The sequence below is a fragment of the Cervus elaphus genome, chromosome 21 (genome assembly GCF_910594005.1).
Source record: "Cervus elaphus chromosome 21, mCerEla1.1, whole genome shotgun sequence".
NCBI classification, from domain to species: domain Eukaryota; kingdom Metazoa; phylum Chordata; class Mammalia; order Artiodactyla; family Cervidae; genus Cervus; species Cervus elaphus.
The window spans coordinates 54,001,604-54,020,896 of NC_057835.1; the positions used below are offsets into that span (position 1 = coordinate 54,001,604).

The 19,293-nt window shown below is 35.6% G+C and overlaps 1 protein-coding gene across 1 annotated transcript in view; it reads left to right on the top strand.

The window, feature by feature from the left end:
• CSMD3 (CUB and Sushi multiple domains 3) overlaps nt 1-19,293 on the top strand; it is a 1,322,573-nt gene that overhangs the window by 978,745 nt on the left and 324,535 nt on the right. The window contains exon 25 of the mRNA XM_043879976.1: nt 13,537-13,728. Coding sequence (XP_043735911.1) covers nt 13,537-13,728 — 192 coding nt within the window. The remainder of the gene's footprint in view (nt 1-13,536; nt 13,729-19,293) is intronic.

Genomic DNA, 19,293 nt, shown 5'->3' on the forward strand with positions numbered 1-19,293 from the left:
TTTTCTGACAGGGCTGGTGACATTTTTCAAGCCATGGCTCAGTGTTTACATAATGGTCTTTCTTTGTTCTGCTTCATTTTATATTTCTCTTTGTCTAAAATGTCAATGGGGTTAATAAAGGAAACCTAAATTTATTTTTCTGGTACTTAAATTCTATGTAACGTGAGATTATTGATGCAAAGATACTGGGCTTTGTAGCCATACCTGAATTTGAAGTTGTATAGGATGCTCAGGAGTCTGGAATGAGTAAAATCATTGACTTCTTTGTCATTGCTGTGAACTACTGCTTGTGCTTGTCGAAGAAAAAGAAAGAAAGAAATGCTTAAAAAGAAAAGACTTGAAGTCATTTTTTTTTTTCTTAATGATTCTGGCTGTTCATTAAAGGATGTGAATCATTATGAAGATAGAAAGCTGTAGAGTTGGGAAAAGAGTATAAAAGCAATTGTATTTTTTAAAAAAGGGCAGCATACATCTATAAATATTTTTTCAGTCTCAGAACTGAAACTAAAATGTTTCCGTCTCAAATCTGGAATTAAATGTTTATAGTCTACTTCAAAGGTGTCTCTGAATATCACCAGGTCAGTAAATGCTTCTAAGATTTTCTGATCCAATGGATATGTGCTGAGCTCCTTTGTTGAGAAAGGCCCTGGAAGTAGTGGCATGTCAGCTATTAACTGTATTTGTTCTTAAGTGTCACTTCTGAGTTTTACAATGGCAGGCTTTCTATCAGCACATCTCTGCAATGATTTTAATAGTTAACCTTACATTTCCTATCTTTGAAGGAAGTTACTTCTCATTCTCCAAGTATACTTTGGTTTCCAGCCTTAGAATCCTGTACCCAGGCTTCTTTTTTCTTTCAGTATGCCCCATCCATCTGTGGCATCAACTGAACTATTCAACTTCAAGGCCATTTCAAACATCTCCCTACTAGGCTTACCCTGACTCCTTCAGCCACAGTTAGTCTACTTTTTAACACTTCTTTTGCAGTAGTCTATATCCACAGCTATATAGCTCTTATCACATGGTATTAAGGTTATGTTTTTTGTTTGTTTTGGTTTTCTTGCAAGCATATTATGCATAATTCTTCATGAGACCATTTCACTTCATAATTCCTTTAGTCAGTTTTAGATCAATTACAACTTTTCACATATATTGGTAAATTAACATGTATTCTGAATACTGATTTTATAAAATATTTTTTGTGATATAGAAGATTCTACTAGGCCACATGTTTTATATTCCTTAAATTCTTAGATGCAGTAATTAATTTCTGAACACAAGAGAATTTGCTGAAGTGTGCAGACATGGGGGAAAATGGAAAAGAACACGTTTTGTGTCTGTATCCCTGTATCCAGTTATTTCTAATCCCACCTCTGCCATTCTCTGGTATGTTCCCCTTAAAATTATTCCACATTTGTTTCTGGAATATCTGAGAGAACACTATGAGATGCAGAGGAGTTCTAGTATTCATTTTCAGAGGATTTAGAGGCAGGAGAGAGGAAATTTGGCTAGGGCAGATCAGGTTAGGATTCATGAATGAAGTAATATTAAAGATTGTGTTGGTGGATCACAGAAAGAAATGGTGGACTGTATTCCAGGCAAAGAACAGGATAAAGAAAGGCACAGAGATTAGAAAGGGCATGCTAAATAAGCACATTCAAGGCAAATAGAGTAAATAACTTAATTCAGATTAATCCCACTTGCCTAGCTTCTCATGATTCTAGGTTTAGCATAAACAGGCCTTTTATGATCATCCTTATCTAATGAAGTCACTCAGCTGTGTCTGACTCTTTGTGACCCCATAGCCTGTAGCCCACCAAGCTCCTCTGTCCATGGAATTCTCCAGGCAAGAATACTGGAGCGAATTGCCATTTCCTTCTCCAGGGGATCTTCCCAACCCAGGGATCAAACCAGGGTCTCCTGCATTGCAGGCAGATGCTTTACCCTCTGAGCCATCTGCTCTATGTAATGATAGTCACAGATAGAATTACATTTGGCTGAAATTAAAAAGAAGAAATATTTTAGAACAAGCCTTTAAGATGTGTTTTATTTCAACTGTCTTATTGGTCCATTCATTATTTAATCACTAGGAATAGCAAATGGACTAGTAGAAACAGTTGAGATGCTGCTTTTGGCTTCAAGGTAAACGTAGGGCCTTCCCAGAGAGCTCAGTGGTAAAGAGTGTGCCTGTCAAGCAAGAGATAGAGGTTCGATCCCTGGGTTGGGAAAATCTCCTAGAAAAGGAAAAGGCAATCCACTGAAGTGTTCTTGCCTGGGAAATCCTATGGAGGAACCTGGTGGGCTATAGTCCATGGAGTTGCAAAGAGTTGGACACAACTTAGCAAATAAACAGCAGCAGCAATAGTAAACTTAACCATGGCTTAAACAGCCAGGATTTATGTTAATTATATAAGACCTGTGAAGAGAAAAAAGGTAAGCAGGTCCTAATTCAGTTGTTAAACCTAGGTTACAAGGGGCTTCTTTTTGTTATGGCATTCCTAGTATGTTCACTTCTTGTTCTCATGATTGTTGTGACATAGTCACAAGATGGCTACTTTAACACTGGACATATTCAAGGCAAAAAGAAGGAGGTAGTATTTACCATATAGGTTCCTTTCATCAGGAATACAAAAATCTTGTGTCAGACATTCTGTTATCCCTCTTTGTCCGAAATAGGGCTATATCGATAAATTTCCCAGCAAGGGAAGCTGGAAAAATGAAGTATTTGTCAGACTAAATTATTGGATTATTATTTGGCTATCATGATACACTGCCTGATATGCTTCAGTTATTGCTGGAGGCAAAATCAAGATTTTGTTCATGAGGGAGAAGAAAAGATACACCGAGAAGACAGTGTACAGTGTCTCCTATGATGCACAGCTATAACAGATATTCCAAAAAAATAAGTTAAAAGATATTGTATTAATAGATGCCTCTATGATTAGTGGTGTCATGAAAGTACAGAGAACCTTGAGTGCCTAGAAAGGAAAAGCATTTGGTTCACCCATTATTAATAGTTTTAGTTCTACTCTACTAAGAAGACCATGCGCTTCTCTGTCTTTCCTTCACCAATAAATATAAAATACCTGGTATGAAAATGCTACACCACATTTGAGGGAAGAAAATGTCCCATTCCTTTACTTTTATGAAGCAAATTAAATCTCTTCAGTCTTCATCCTTGAGAGTTGTCAAGAAAAATCTTATTTAGTTTTTTGTACAGATATCCTTCTTCTCCAAAATTAGTTTCTTAGTCAACTCTAGTTTGATTTAGAGAAATGAAGTGTGGACGGCCACATGGGTTGGATATAAAACATCTGTGACAAACTTGGTCAGACCTTGACTAACCTTAGGGCATCCGATTACTCTTCCATCCCTCCAGCCTCTCAGAATTAACTCCCTCCTTGGGTTAGACCACTCTTCCATTCTTTTCAAAAGTGACTAATAATTACGCTTGCCCTTGAGAAATCTGAAACTTATTCCAACCTAAGTTCTAGATGAGACATATTTTCAGGTGCTTTATACAACACAAATTAATTAAATCTATGGTTGTGTTTTCCTGGACAGTGTAGGGGAGTACAGTGAGAGAAAATTACCATTGCCTTCTTCTAAAGTGAGAAGAGCAGATCAGAAATTAGGATCTCAATACAATATCCTCCATAATATATCACTCTGCTCTGGATAATTCAATAATAGAAGTTAATAGAACTTAATACGTTACTCTAGCCAAATCCCCTCAGCCCCTCAATACACAGTCAAGAATGCATTCCTTATTCTGATATCTTTTACTGTATTTCTCTCTGAAGGCTGAGTTGTAGAAATGTCACTCCTTTTTTGGTCCATAAATCTTGTCTTCTCTTTTATTCCTCTATTGGAATTAACTTATCAACATAGAAGTTATTCATTGAATCATAGGCTTAAATTTTGTCTTTCTCTGTTGGAATTGTTTATGCTCTGAGGATGAAGAGAACAGTAAAGACAAAGTTCCTGCTCACGTGAAGCCAGTGTTTTAGTGAGACAAGACAGAAAACAAAAGTGTGAACAAAAGATAAAAGAACTGCTTGTAGAAATAATTTGTAATAGGGTGATAGGATACATACTATGGAAGATGAGTCTACTATATCCAGTTTATTCAAGGACTGTGTCTCAGGAGGTATCACCTGATTTGATATCTGAATTATAATAAGAGATCTGAGAATAGCAGATTGTAGGCAGATAGATGAGCAAATACAAGGCCTGAAGAGAAGACTTCAGCTTGAGTTGTTTGACTGGAGGTAGATAAGAAGGAGAATTGTACAACATGAGAGGTAAAGTTTGAAGCTAGACAGGGGCGAGGTGGACTATAGTAAGGGACTTAGATTGTATTTAAAAGGCACACAGAGATATTTAACATTATTTAAACATTAAATATCAGTTAAAAATAATAGTTAACATTTATTTACTACTGATTAGATATAGATATAACTCTATGAGGGAAGTACTGTTATCCCCAGTGAGAAGAGGAGGAAAAGCAAAGCACAGAAAAGTTGTTAATTGCCCAAGGTGACATACCTCATAAGTACACATATGGAAATTTAGTTGAGGAGCTCTCCCTATAGAATTCCTAAACTTAATCACTATACTATATTATCTCCATGAAAGTTTTAAATGTTTTATATTTAAAATATAAATATTTTTTTAAATGTTAATGCGGTTCCTCCTAAAGAAATTTCTGTCATTTTATACTTGAGAATCTGAATACTTTGTTATTGGCCAAATTCACTATCAAAGAATGATTTAGGCCTGTTCATGACATCTTTAAGCTCTATTTCTTCAAAATATTCTTCATTGAAGATTCTACTAGCTGTATTCATTTCTGGTTATCCCACTTTCATTCAATAGAAAGGAATTAGGTATTTTAAACAACCATCCATTGAAAAGCTAAAGTACACCTTTTTGATTGATTATAGTGTTGTCTTCTCAAAAGCAGATCTGGTAAATGTTTATGATGCCCATCTATTAGACATTACCTCTGGGCTCAGATGCCTTCTTGTTATCACCTCTGCACATTTAATTTTCTAAAAATCCCATTTGAGAAATGTCCATTTTCCCAAGGATATTGTTTGGATATATTTGTATGTTCTTAGCTCTTAAGTTTTGTTGCTTGAAATAATTTGGTAATCCACATGGAACATGTCCATTTCAAATTCTGTATTCAAATTAAAGATGAGCAGTAGCCAATTTGTGATGGCATGCTTGTATACTATCTTTACAAATATAAAATAAATTACCCTACTTAAACTCTTTAGTTACCAATAAAGTTTTGGCAATGTTAATGATGAAAAATAATCAGATATCCTATTAATGCTAACTCTACTCTTAGTATATAATTTATTTAATGCAAATACAAGTAGAAAATAAATGAATTACAAGGAAGCAACAAAGTTAGTCTGTGTGAATCTATATCCTATAAACTTAACAGGTACATTTGGCATTTCTGTTACTCTTTAAATATTGAAAATTAACGAGGTGGTAAATGAAGTATTGACTAAGGCTGCTTTATATAGTACAAGGTATTCTAACTAAAATGCTAAAGAAATATTTCTTGATTACCTGTCATTTATATATACAATATTGGATATAATTTATTCACATTAGAATAAAAAACAAGCCATTTTTATAACCTTCCCATCCCAAAAGTTTTGTAAAATTTGAACTTAAATATCTAATGACCTACTAACATACTCCTTTTTAAAGTTAACTTCTGGCAGATTGAAGACATATGTGAGTGTCAAAACTTAAAATGCTTAGAAAAAAATGTGACCTACAGTAGCTACATCTTTAAGGTGAAGAAAGATTTCTCAAAGAAGATAGACAAGCAAAAATCTGTCAATACTGAGTAGCATTCCTGCCCTTCTAAGCACCTCTCTTGAGTGTAGAGTCTAAAAATCTGGCAACTGCATATCTCCTGCCTTTGCCAGCTAAGATCTCTGCTTAGATTCCACCAACTAAAGGCAATCCGGTGAGAGCTGAAAGATAGGATGGATAAAGAAGCCATTATTTTTCACCAAAATATGTAGGCAGGAGCGTGGTGCTGGCAGCTGCTTGTATGTGGTGGCAACTTCCCTGAACTGCTGGATTCCTGAAGGCCAGCAGTGATCCTTGACCTTCACACTCTCTGCATTTCTTTGTATTTTTCCCTCTAATTTCTTGTGCTGAATTTTAGCAACTCAAAATATCAAATGGCTTCTGTTTTACTGAAGACCAGTAAATAAGCCCCAGTCCTTATTATTATTATGTTTTTACAAATATCTGTTTAGCTAAATATACCATAAACAAGATTTTTCAGTTCAGTTCAGTCGCTCAGTCATGTCCGACTCTGTGACCCCGTGGACTGCAGCACACCTGACTTCCCTGTCCATCAACAACTCCTGGAGCTTACTCAAGCTCATGTCCATTGAGTCAGTGATGCCATCCAACCATCTCATCTTCTGCTGTCCCCTTTTCCTTCCGCCTTCAATCATTCCCAGCATCAGGGTCTTTTCAAATGAGTCAGGTCTTCTCATCAGGTGGTCAAAGTATTGGAGTTTCAGCTTCAGCATCAGTCCTTCCATGAATATTCAGAGCTGAATGCCTTTAGGATTGACTGGTTGGATCTCCTTGCTGTCCAAGGGACTCTCAATAATCTTCTCTAATACCGCAGTTCAAAAGCATCAATTCTTCAGCACTCAGCTTTCTTTATAAGTCCAACTCTCACATCCATACATGACTACCTGAAAAATCATAGCTTTAACTAGATGGACCTTTGCTAGCAAGATTTTTAAATGCTATATTATTAGAAGGAGATATTTACAATATAGTAGAAAAACCAGGTGGCTCAGACGGTGAAGAATCTGCCTGCAATGCGGGAGACCTGAGTTCGATCTCTGGGTTGGGAAGATCCCCTGGAGGAGGGCATGGTGACCCACTCCAGTATTCATGCCTGGAGAATCCGCACAGATAGAGAAGCCTGACAGCTACAGTCCATAGGGTTGCAAAAACTTGGAGGCAACTGAGCAAATAAGCACAACACAGCACAGAAAAACATATACTCCATAGAAAGAAATCCTACAAATCAATTTAAAAATAGCCTAGAAGAATATATGGGCAAAAAAATTTCACAGTAGAGGATATTCCAATACAATAATCAAAAGACAAAAAGTTCTTGATAGAAACTAAGAAATGAAAATTAAAGTCAAAATACTTTTCTATTGCACACTCCTAAAATGTAAAAATAAAAAAGCAGTATGATAGTAAATGTTGATAATAATTGGAAGAACTTGAAATTCATGAACTTTGGGGTAAATTGGTATTGTCACATAGGAGATATTCGGTGATATCTAGTAAATTCATTTTTAGACATGTCTGCTGCTGCTGCTAAGTCACTTCAGTCGTGTCCGACTCTGTGCGACCCCACAGACGGCAGTCTACCAGGCTCCCCCATCCCTGGGATTCTCCAGGCAAGAACACTAGAGTGGGTTGCCATTTCCTTCTCCAGTGCATGGAAGGGAAAAGTGAAAGTGAAGTCGCTCAGTTTTGTCCGACTCTTAGCGCCCCCATGGACCGCAGCCTACCAGGCTCCTCCAACCATGGGATTTTCCAGGCAAAAGTACTGGAGTGGGGTGCCATTGCCTTCTCTTTAGACATGTCTAGGTTGTCCCAATTATTCATAAACTAAATGGCTGATGGTAAAACAACATTCAGGCAAAGCTGAATCCCACTATATCCCTGACTGATATACAAATGTGTGATGTACAAATGTAAAAATGGTGTACAAATGTATGATCCCACTATCCCAGAATGATATACAAACATATGAAGACACAAACTAGTATATTTAATAATATCACTTACTTTTTCATGGGCTTCCCAGGTGTCACTAGTGGCATAGAATCCACCTGCCAATGCAGGAGACATAAGAGATGTTGGTTTGATTCCTGGGTCGGGAAGATCCCCTGGAGAGTGGACATGGCAACCGACTCCCATATTCTTGCCTGGAGAATTCCAGAGACAGAGGAGCCTGGCAGGCTCCATGGGGTAGTAAAGAGTCAGACATGACTTAGCATGCACACAATTATTACTACTATTTTACAAACCAGATAGAACATCAACCTATGTGAATACACAATTATTCATAAAAAAAGTTGAACAGAAATTATACTGAGGCAGAGATTGAACTATTTTCTTTTATTAGGTCAAGACCAATGAACAGATTTTGATTTAATCTTGAGAAAATGATCTTTTTTAAAAATTTATTTATTTTAATTACTTTACAATATTGTAGTGGTTTTGCCATACATTGACATGAATCAGCCATGGGTGTACATGTGTTCCCCATCCTGAACCCCCCTCCCACCTCCCTCCCCATCCCATCCCTCAGGGTCATCCCAGTGCACCAGCCCTGAGCACCCTGTCTCATGCATCGGACCTGGACTGGCCATCTGTTTCACATATGATAATATACATTTTTCAATGCTATTCTCTTAAATCATCCCACCCTCGTCTCCTCCCACAGAGTCCAAAAGACTGTTCTTTATATCTGTGTCTCTTTTGCTGTCTCGTATCTAGGGTTATCGTTGTCATCTTTCTAAGTTCCATATATATGTGTTAGTATACTGTATTGGTGTTTTTCTTTCTGGCTTACTTCACTCTGTATAATAGGCTCCAGTTTCATCCACCTCATTAGAACTGATTCAAATTGATCTTTGAATCCCTGCATGGTACATAACCCATAGAAACACTTGCATATGTGCAAATGAGGACATGCAAGTGTAGCGTTTTTATAACAATGAATAATATAATCAATATAGCAATATAAATACCCACCAGGTGGAGAATAAGTAAATCAATTTCAGGGTATACATCCATGGAATATCATTGGTAGTTAAAATGAGTAAACTGTATGTGTAAGTGTATGTGTGTGTAAATATAACAGTAAAAACACAATGCTGCACACAAATAAATAAAGCCTCAAAAGAATGTTGTTTTAATTATATAATTTATAAAATGTGTAAATTCTTATAAACCTTACTGTATATTGTTCATTGAAATATAGATGTTTTAAAATATAAATTGGATTTTCCTGGTGGCTCAGTGGTAAAGAATCCACCTGCCAATGCAGGAGACGCAGGTTGGGAAGATCCCTGGGGAAGGCAATGGCAACCCACTCCAGTGTGCTTGCCTGGGAAACCCCATGGACTGAGGAGCCTGGCAGACTATAGTCCATGGTTTCACAAAGAGTTGGACATGACTTGGAGACTAAACAACAACAAAAAAATGTAAATTATGTGTAAAATAATATGCTAATTCAGGATATTTGCTAGTTCTCAGTAGAGAAAGACTAGAAAGGAATTAAAACCAAACATAAACAGAGTTTTAAGTTACTTAGCATTAGACTAAGATCATGGCATCTGGCCCCATTACTTCATGGCAAATAGTTGGGGAAACAATGGAAACAGTGACAGACTTTATTTTGGAGTGCTCCAAAATCACTGCAGATAGTGACTGCAGTCATGAAATTAAAAGACGCTTGCTCCTTGGAAAAAAAGCTATGAACAACCTAGACAGCATGTTATAAAGCAGAGACATTACTTTACCAACAAAGGTCTGTCTAGTCAAAGCTATGGTTTTTCCAGTAGTTGTGTATGGATGTGAAGGTTGGACTATAAAGAAAGCTAAGCGCTTTCTTTACGAGGAATTTATGCTTTTGAACTGTGGTGTCGGAGAAGGCTCTTGAGAGTTCCTTGGACTGCAAGGAGATCCAACCAGTCAATCCTAAAGGAAATCAGTCCTGAATATTCATTGGATGGACTGATGCTGAAGCTGAAACTCCAATACTTTGGCCACCTGATGGCAAGAACTGACTCATTTGAAAAGATCCTGATGCTGGGAGAGATTGAAGGTGGGAGGAGAAGGGGATGACAGAGGATGAGATGGTTGGATGGTATGACCAATGCGATGGACATGAGTTTGAGTAAGCTCCGGAAGTTGGTGATGGATAGGGAAGCGTGGTGTGCTGCAGTCCATGGGGTCGCAAAGAGTCAGACACGACTGAGCAACTGAACTGAACTGACTGAACTGAACTGAGCATTATTTATGAATAACAATATTAATGTGAATATGAATCAATTAGTATAAATATTAATCTGAAAAGTAATCTGAACTAATATTACTATTAATCTGAAACAACTATCAATAGAACCAGATGATGAAGTTATTTTATCTTTTCTCTTCTCTTGTAGATGTCAAATAGTAATTTTAAAATGTTAGAAATCTTTAGATTTCTGCTTTATGGTGGCAGGAAGGAAATTAGAACTCAGTTTAAGTTATTCAGCAAGTCAAAAAGATTTAGATAATTGAGAATTTCCAGTTCATTTTTGCTCCAGAAGTTTTAATTTCATCACAGTACCAAATTTCACAAGGAATGGTGAATATTTATAGTATATGTGGCTTTTCATACACATCTTTATTTAATTGTCAGTTTCATGTATTTGAGCTTTTCAGTGAAAAGACTGGCAGCTGAATGTTTCCATAAAGATAAGGCACTTCTGAATATTTATGAATAAGCAACAATAATTCCACCAAATTGGACTAAATTGTGTTGTGTTTTGTAGTCTGTGTTGTGCTTACATACTATTGTCCATGTGCATTTTCATCTACAATGCAAAGTATTATAAATTATCTTAATTTGCAAAGAATATCTCCATTATACCTCATCACCAGCAATTGCCAACCACATTTACAGAACATTCAAATTAAAGGAGGATGAATTTGGTAATAAACCTTGAAAAGAGAGCTTGATTTCCATTTTTATTTTGATAAATGATACGTGGTAAAACTCAAAAGTGGCTGAATCTGAATAATAAACTGAATATTATGTCTGGTAGAAGGAATTCAATCTTGTTACTTTTGAGCAGAGATATTTTAAATGCACTCTTTACTATGCAGAGTCATACAAAATATGTCCTAAAAGTTTTGTTAATACTTCTACTGTTTCTGCTTCTGTTATTGCAAGACTGACTTACTCAGCAACCTCCAACCTCTTGTATGACTCTTTTTGAAGTTGTTTGCACTTGCCTTATTTTAACACGTTTCCGCCCAAATGAGGTTGTCACAAATTACTCCATACAGGAATTTCCTGCAGTTTTTTTTAACTATCATAAATTTCAATTTTTCATCAAAATTACTTTAGGTTATTTTGTAGTTGTCACCTAGAGATAACTGCCCTGAGAATCACATTCATTCATGAACATTATTGAACATCTGTTATGTGCCAGATTTTGTGCTGTGAAGGCTTTGTGGGAAAGAGAAAAAAGTGAAATAAGTCCAATCTATAGGAAAAAAAGAAAATAAACAAATGATTGTAAATTAATGAAGATATGTGAAATAGTTCTATTGGTTGGCAAAGGAAGGAAAGATAAAGAACCCTCCAAAGAGACTAAGAAGAGGCTCCTTATGTTCTCCAAGAGCTAAGATAGCCCTCAACATACAGAATTTAAAGTACACATTTGGTACTTTCAGCTGTACATTTCTGGTAATTGTATGCTTGTTTTGACACTAGGAAGTCAGTACTACAAGTTAATGACTTGTCATCAGTGAGCTAATACATGCTTTTTTGCTTTCTAGTTCAAATTTAGATTAATTTGGTCAAGAATCAATGCCCGCAAAAGAGATACAGATCTCTTTTTGATTATCATATGATTTAAGATGCACAAAAGTTATTCTCTTCTCCAATATTATTTGTCTTCAAATCATAGATTTCCCTCATCCACTGAGCTATCTAGAATTTTATCATAGTCCTCTAGTCTCAGAAGTTATAATTGATATAATTTAACATCTAGTTGGGAAATAATGATGGACAAGGAAGACTGGCAGACTGCACACCATGGGATTGCAGAGAGTTGGACATGACTTAGTGACTGAACAACAAGCAGTTAATTATCTTTGTCTAATTATATCATTTATCTTGTTGTTGTTATTATTGTTTAGAGGCTAAAGTCAAGTCTGACTCTTTTGCGACCCCATGGACTGTGGCCTTGCCAGGCTCCTCTGTCCATGGGATTTCCCAGGCAAGGATACTGGAGTGGGTTGCCATTTTCTTCTCCAGAAAATCTTCCTGATTCAGGGATCAAATCTGTGTCTCTCACATTGGAAGGCAAATTCTTTGCAATTTTGTCACAAGGGAAGCCCATCATTTAACTTACATTTATAGAATTTATAAAGCACTAAGTACTGAAGAATTCTATAGCTAGAAGATTTAGATTTTTGTAACTAGTGTCATATTTGATTTACCTTCTGAAGTACCCTTTTCTAGTTCTTTCAGGATCTTAGGTGCAAACTGTGCTATGACTACTTCATTTTTAATATTCACCCTTATTAATTTTATTCTGAATAGGCACACTAGGTGTACTGGATCTAAAGAGATTAATTATTGTTTAAGTGATAGAATTGATGAATTAAATGTAATAATAGTAATACATATGTCAGCATCCCTTTGACCTAGTCCTTACCTCTGTAGTAGCACAATGCAAATCAGATGGAAGAACGTACCACATGACCAGTGACAGGGAGCAAAGAAAAATGGGCTTGCTGTGCTTGAGAGAGCTATCTCTCTCTCTCCTCGCCTGAAAGGAGGAAGAAAAAATTTTGCTCTTCAGAGATGGGATAGAAATAATTCTGTTCTTATTCTAACCTTAGTAATGTAAATTTAGGGTTTCAACAGTCAGATTAACCTCCTGTGTCTCCAGTTTTTATAATCTAGAGATTTCTGTCAAGTCCTGGGTCTCATTCTTCCTGAAGATGTAAACACAGACCCCCTCCAGAGGTACCTTAATCTCTCTGGATTTCTCTCACTACTCATATAAACATATCTTCTCAAGATCACAAGCTTCTAGCTAAAGTCATGTGGAAAGCCCCAACTCTTCAGAAATCAAAAATGTTTATTTTATGAACTACTTTTTTTTCTTGTGATAAATTTTGAAAGTTGTGTATTCTGAAGGCAGAATATAAAAATTCAGAGTTCTTCAGACTGATTACTGGGTTATATTAACTCTTGCTAGTTATTTTAAATATGTCTGTTTCATTTTCTTCCAAGACTATAAAAGTAAAGCAAACTAAAGTTATGTTTGCATTGAATGTATTTGTTACCTCAACAGTTGTGGTTTCACATATTTTACATGAATTTTAAACTTTTCATGATTTGATCCTAATAGTTACATTGGTCAGAATCTATTAGTTGCAAATCACTTGAAGCAGGCAAGAATGTTAGTACTATAACACGTTATGATATAGTCATAGAGACCATGGGATATCATTGCTAAATTTGAATAATACAACAAATTTTAATTTTTTGAGAGGAAAAAAACTCTCTCTGGTGACTGTATGCTATCAAAATTAAATATTTTAAGTAATAAAACAGGGAAAAGTGTGTAATCATATTAAAAACAATCAAAGGGATGATTTGTGCAGTTTTAAATCCTCCTGTTAAATTTTGTCTTTAATAAATTTATATTCTTCTCATAGGTTTTGAACTTTCACATTGTGAGGATCCTGGCATTCCACAATTTGGATACAAAATCAGCGACCAAGGGCATTTTGCTGGTAGCACTATCATTTACGGATGCAATCCAGGCTACACTCTCCATGGAAGTAGCCTTCTCAAGTGCATGACAGGGGAGAGAAGGGCATGGGACTATCCTCTGCCGTCCTGTATTGGTAGGATACTGTTTTAGGTTTTCTTGCAATATTTCTATGGAAGTGTTATTAAAATATGCTGTACCTTTTCAAGTTATTTTATCTGTCCACACCCAACTCATACCTTAATCAAAAAGTTAATGAATACATAGCTCAAATTTGTGGTAAGTCAGAGGGTTCTTTTCATAATCAATGAGTACATTCTCTTTTGGGGCAAAAAATAGTTCATATGAAGTCATTATACTTATCCTATCTTGATATAAAATTTAACTCACTACAAAATATGTTGAAACTCTTAACCATACACATTTACTGAATCTCATTGACCAGATTTGTTTTAATATACAAAATTAATGCTCATGCTGGTATAAAGGTGGATTAAAAAAACTAAATATTCTCAATAACTTCAAAGACTTTCTCTATATACATACCTTTTCAAAAACTAAGAAAGTGTATATGTTTTCCTTATTTTATGTATCATGGCATAATTAAATGAATTTCAATAAGAAAAGGCATGTGAGAGTTAGTCATATAAGATATATTGCCTACATGAAATTTTAGAATGATCATTTTCTCTCCTATAAATAGCTGGAGAAGAATTTTATTACTACCATCTCATAAATCAATTAACAAATAACTGGGCATATGTGAGAAAGAGGGTGGATAGAAAAGTGTTGATAAAGACCTCTGCTTTTTTTTTTTTTTTTTTGGTCCAAATATAGGTGCCAGGCTGGATGGAATAGTAGGACAAAAAAAGGAAAAAAAACAAAAACAAATATTTAAACAAAACACAAAGTCCTCAATAGGGAACAAACAAGATTCTTTAATGATTCTTATTTAATGGCAGTTGTGGTGGCACAAATACATTCTGTGTCAGGCTCATATGGATAAAATTGACTTAATTTTTTAAAAAGATTTATTAAGTGTAATTCATATTGAAACAATTCCACATGTTTAATGTATACAATGTGATGAATTTGGATACCTGAACATTTTGAGATATATTTTAATGTTTGTTAATTGATATAGTCAAAACAGGAATTTTCACAAAACTTGATAGACTTCAAATAAGAAAGAAATGAAATTCTAGTTATTAGAGGTCTTGCAACTAATTGTAGTGTTTTTGATAACATGAGACTTCTATTGGTTTGTTAAAACATTGATGAGCAGAAAGCAAACATTCTTTTATCCAACCAAAATGCAATTATACTGCTTTCCTTTCAGATGCATCTGAATTTTGGATAGATTATGAGGATAAACCTAGAATAACAATCACCCTAAATTGACAAAGCTTAGGATTCTGGAATATGACCAACAATCAACCTGCTGGCATTGGTTATGAGAAAAATGTACACTGATTAATTCTCTCTGAAGTTATATTCTTTGGTGTGAATATCAAATATATTCAGAAAATCATTAAGGATTTCAATAGCACAAAACTATAAACTTAAAAATACTGACTTGCTCTGTTGTCTGTAAAATTAAAATCACAAACTAATACATTAAAAAAATATATTTTCCTTATATGTTGAATCGAACTGAAGACATTTTCATTTTTCGGAAAACTTCATGCAAATAGAATAACATTTGATCTAGAATCAGAAGATTTAATTATTTTTGTGACAAATCAATGCATTTTATGAATCTGCCAAGACAAAATTTAGTAATACCACTGCTCAAGCCTTCATGAGAAGGGTAACCTTTTTTTTTTTTTTTGTAAATGATAGATGATCAGGAATAAAAGCTTAAAACAGCTGGATACATAATGTGTCATACTGATGATTTTCATGACAGTAGATGATGAAATTCTATTTAAGATGGTGTTCTTTACTGTCAATAATTAGAAGCTTTACCACTTGGCCTAAAATCATAATTATCCATTCCTATTAACCTTAATAATCTATTATGGTTATATTTTTGCCTTGGTCAAATAAGAAAGTTTTTCTTAATTATATGGATTTTTCTAGGTAATTATGCTTCTGTAGCTTATACATTGAGCAAACAAAAATTAATTTTTAGGCACCATAGCCAAAGGTATTTAACCAGCACACCTTCAATTTTATCTGTAAACATTAGACTTCTGACAGAATGTGAACTCCAATGTTACAGCATATCACACTGGTTTATTTGAAATCAAATAGCCAAGTAATATTTGTAACAAAGAAATATGAAGAAAGAAAGAGCTATGTTTAAATTCAATATAAAAACAGGTCTCAAAGCTCCAGTTCTTGGAGTTGCTTAAAAGTAATCTGGCAGATGTTGTTTTTGTTCAGTCACCCAGTTATGTCCAACTCTTTGTACCCCATGGACTGCAGCATGCCCGGCCTCTGTGTCTCATGCTATCTCCCGAATTTTGCCCAAGTTCGTGTTCATTGCATTGATGATTCCATCCAGTCATCTCATCCTCTGATGCCCTCTTCACCTACTGCACTCAGTCTTTCCCAGCATCAGGGACTTTTCCAGTGAGTCAGCTGTTTGAATCAGATGACCAAAATACTAGAGCTTCAGCTTCAGCGTGAGTCCTTCCAATGAGTATTCAGGGTTGACTTCACTTAAGATTGGCTGGTTTGATCTCATTGCTCTCTAAGGGACTTTCAGGAATCTTCTCCAGCACCACAGTTTGAAGGCATCAGTTCTTTGGTGCTCTGCCTTCTTTACAGTTTAGCTGTCACAACCGTACATGGCTAATCGGAAGATCATAGCCTTGAATATACAGACCTTTGTCAGCAGAGTAATGTCTCTGCTTTTCAACACACTGTCTAGGTTTGTCATAGCTTTCCTGCCGAGAAGCAATCATCTTCTGATTTCATGGTTGCAGTCACCATCCGCAGTGATTTTAGAGCCCAAGAAGATGAAATCTGTCACCACTTTCACCTTTTCCCCTTCTATATGCCATGAAGTAATGGGACTGGATGCCACAATCTTAGTTTGTTAATATTTAGTTTTCAGCCAGCTCTTTCACTGTCCTCCTTCACCCTCATCAAGAGGTTCTTTAGTTCCTCTTTGCTTTCTGCCATTAGACTGTTGTTATTCAGTTGCTCAGTCATGTCTGACTGTTTGCTACTCCATGGACTGCAGCACACCAGGCTTCCTGTCCTTCACCATCTCCTGGAGCTTACCCTTAGAATGGTATCATCCTCCTATCTGAGGTTGTTGATGTTTTTCTTGCTTATCTTGACTCCAGCTTGTAACTCATCTAGCTTGGCATCTCTCATGATGTGTTCAGCATATAGGTTAAACAAACAGAGGGACAGCAGACAGCCCTGTCGTACTCCTTTCTCAATCTTGAACCAACAATTTGTTCCATTCAGGATTCTAACTGTTGTTTCTTGACCTGCATACAGATTTCTCTTGAAACGAGTAAGACGGTCTGGTATCCCCACCTCTTTAAGAACTTTCCACAGTTTGTTGTGATCCACATAGTCAAAGGCTTTAATGTAGTCTATAAAACAAAGATAGATGTTTTTCTGGAATTCCCTTGCTTTATGATCCAGTGAATGTTGACAATTTGATCTCTGGTTCCTCTTCCTTGTCTAAACCCAGCTTGGACAACTGGAAGTTCTTGGTTTGCATAATGCTGAAGCCTAGCAAGCAAGATATTAAGCATGACCTTACTAGAATGGTAGACGAGTGCAGTTGTCCAACGGTTAGCACCTTCTTTAGCGTGCGTTCTTTAGTACGACCCTTCCTGGGAACTGGGATGAGGATTGGCCTTTTTCAGTTCCTATGGCCTCTGTTCGGTCTTCCACAGTTACTGACATATTGAATGCATCACCTTAAGGGTACTATCCTTTAGGGTTTTGAATAGCTCTACTGGAACCCCATTTATTAACAGCAGTGCTTCTAATACCCACTTGACTTTGCACTCTAGAATGTCTGGCTCTGGATAACTGACCACAACATTGTAGTAATCCCTTCACAGATCACTGTCTTGTCATGGCGAAGGGCCTTGCATAGGCCAATGAAGCTATGAGCCATGCTGTGTAGGGCTACTCAAGACGGTTGGGTCATAGCAGCTAGTTCTGACCAAATGGGATCCACTGGAGGAGGGAATGGCAAACCACCCCAGTATACTTGCCATGAGAACCTCATGGATTGTATAAAAAGGACAAGTCTGGCAGAATGAAGTATCAAATTTGTTCTCCTCAGAAATATGTCAATAATAGTGAATAAATCATTAAAAATGATGAACAATGAATTATTACAGTTACAGCATTCTAGGTTGCCCAACAAAGTTCTTGTTATAAAATGAGAAAAACCACAGTAAGTGACAGTAACTTCTTAAATATATATATTTTATTTGTCTTAAAAATAACAAATTTATTATTATAAATTAAATTAATCTAACATTATAATACACAATAAACTTGCTTAGTCCTCTATAGGTGTGTATATCAGTCAGGGTTCACCAAAGAAAAAGAATCAATACATCTATATGTGATCTATTTAGCTATCATCTATCAAAAAATGTATTTATTTATACTGAGGAATTAACTCATGCAGTTGTGGGGACTGACAAGTTCAAAATCCATAGGGAAGATCAAAACTAGGAAACTAGGGCAGGAATTAATGATGCAGTCTTGAGGGAAAATCTTCTTTTCCAGAAAACTCAGTTTTCATTGTTAAGGCCTTCCAGTTGATTGGATGAAGGCTACCCACATTATCAAGGATAAAGTCAGCTGATTGTAGATGTTAACCAGGTCTATAAATAGCAACACCTAGGCTAGTGTTTGATAAAATAACTGGGTACTACAACTTGGCCAAGTTGACACAAAAAAAGAACCCTAATATTATACTAAAATATAATGTCTAAAATCTTTGAAGCAATTTTATCTATCTGAATAGAGCCTACAAATTTGAACCATGATATTCAGTTGTTATTCAGTCTTTTCTGAGTGCTGAAGCTTTTTCTTTGACCTTTGTTCTAATAATCAAAACAAAACAAAAATTCAAGATGCTTAGTTCAGCATTGCATTTGAGTAAGATAATAACTCTGCAGAGAACAAGAAAAATAAATGTAGTAATATATTCAAATATATAAGCAAAAGTAAAATACCTTGGATTTAGTTTTATTTTTTGGTAGTATAGTAATTTGGAGAACTTTCAAAAATATATTATTACACCTTGTGGTTTTTAAGATGTAGAGAAGTAGAGTAATATACTAAGTAAACTACTTTATTTCTCTCTTCTCTAGCAAGAGGATTCTTTCTATATTATTTGCTTATCAATGTAAACTCATTCCAGTTTTCCCAATATATTAAATATTATTAAATGGAGAGGGAATTCCCCAAAAGATATATTTTTTAATTATATTATATGATGATGTTTACATTTTTAATTTGGTGAATTTTATAAAAATTTGAGACTACTTTAAATCAGAATGGAACCAGGTTTAACTGAAGTAAAATCTAATAAAAATGCTACTTTGACTTTTGGGAGGTTAAAAGCAAAAGAGTTTAGAGTGATTGAAAGGGGAATAAGAGGACAATGAAATTTAGAAGGCCTGAGGGACCTGCAGTAAAGCTTAGAGGTAAGGTAGTAAGGTGATGAATTAGTTAGCCAACAACCAGCTATAAGTGAGCAACT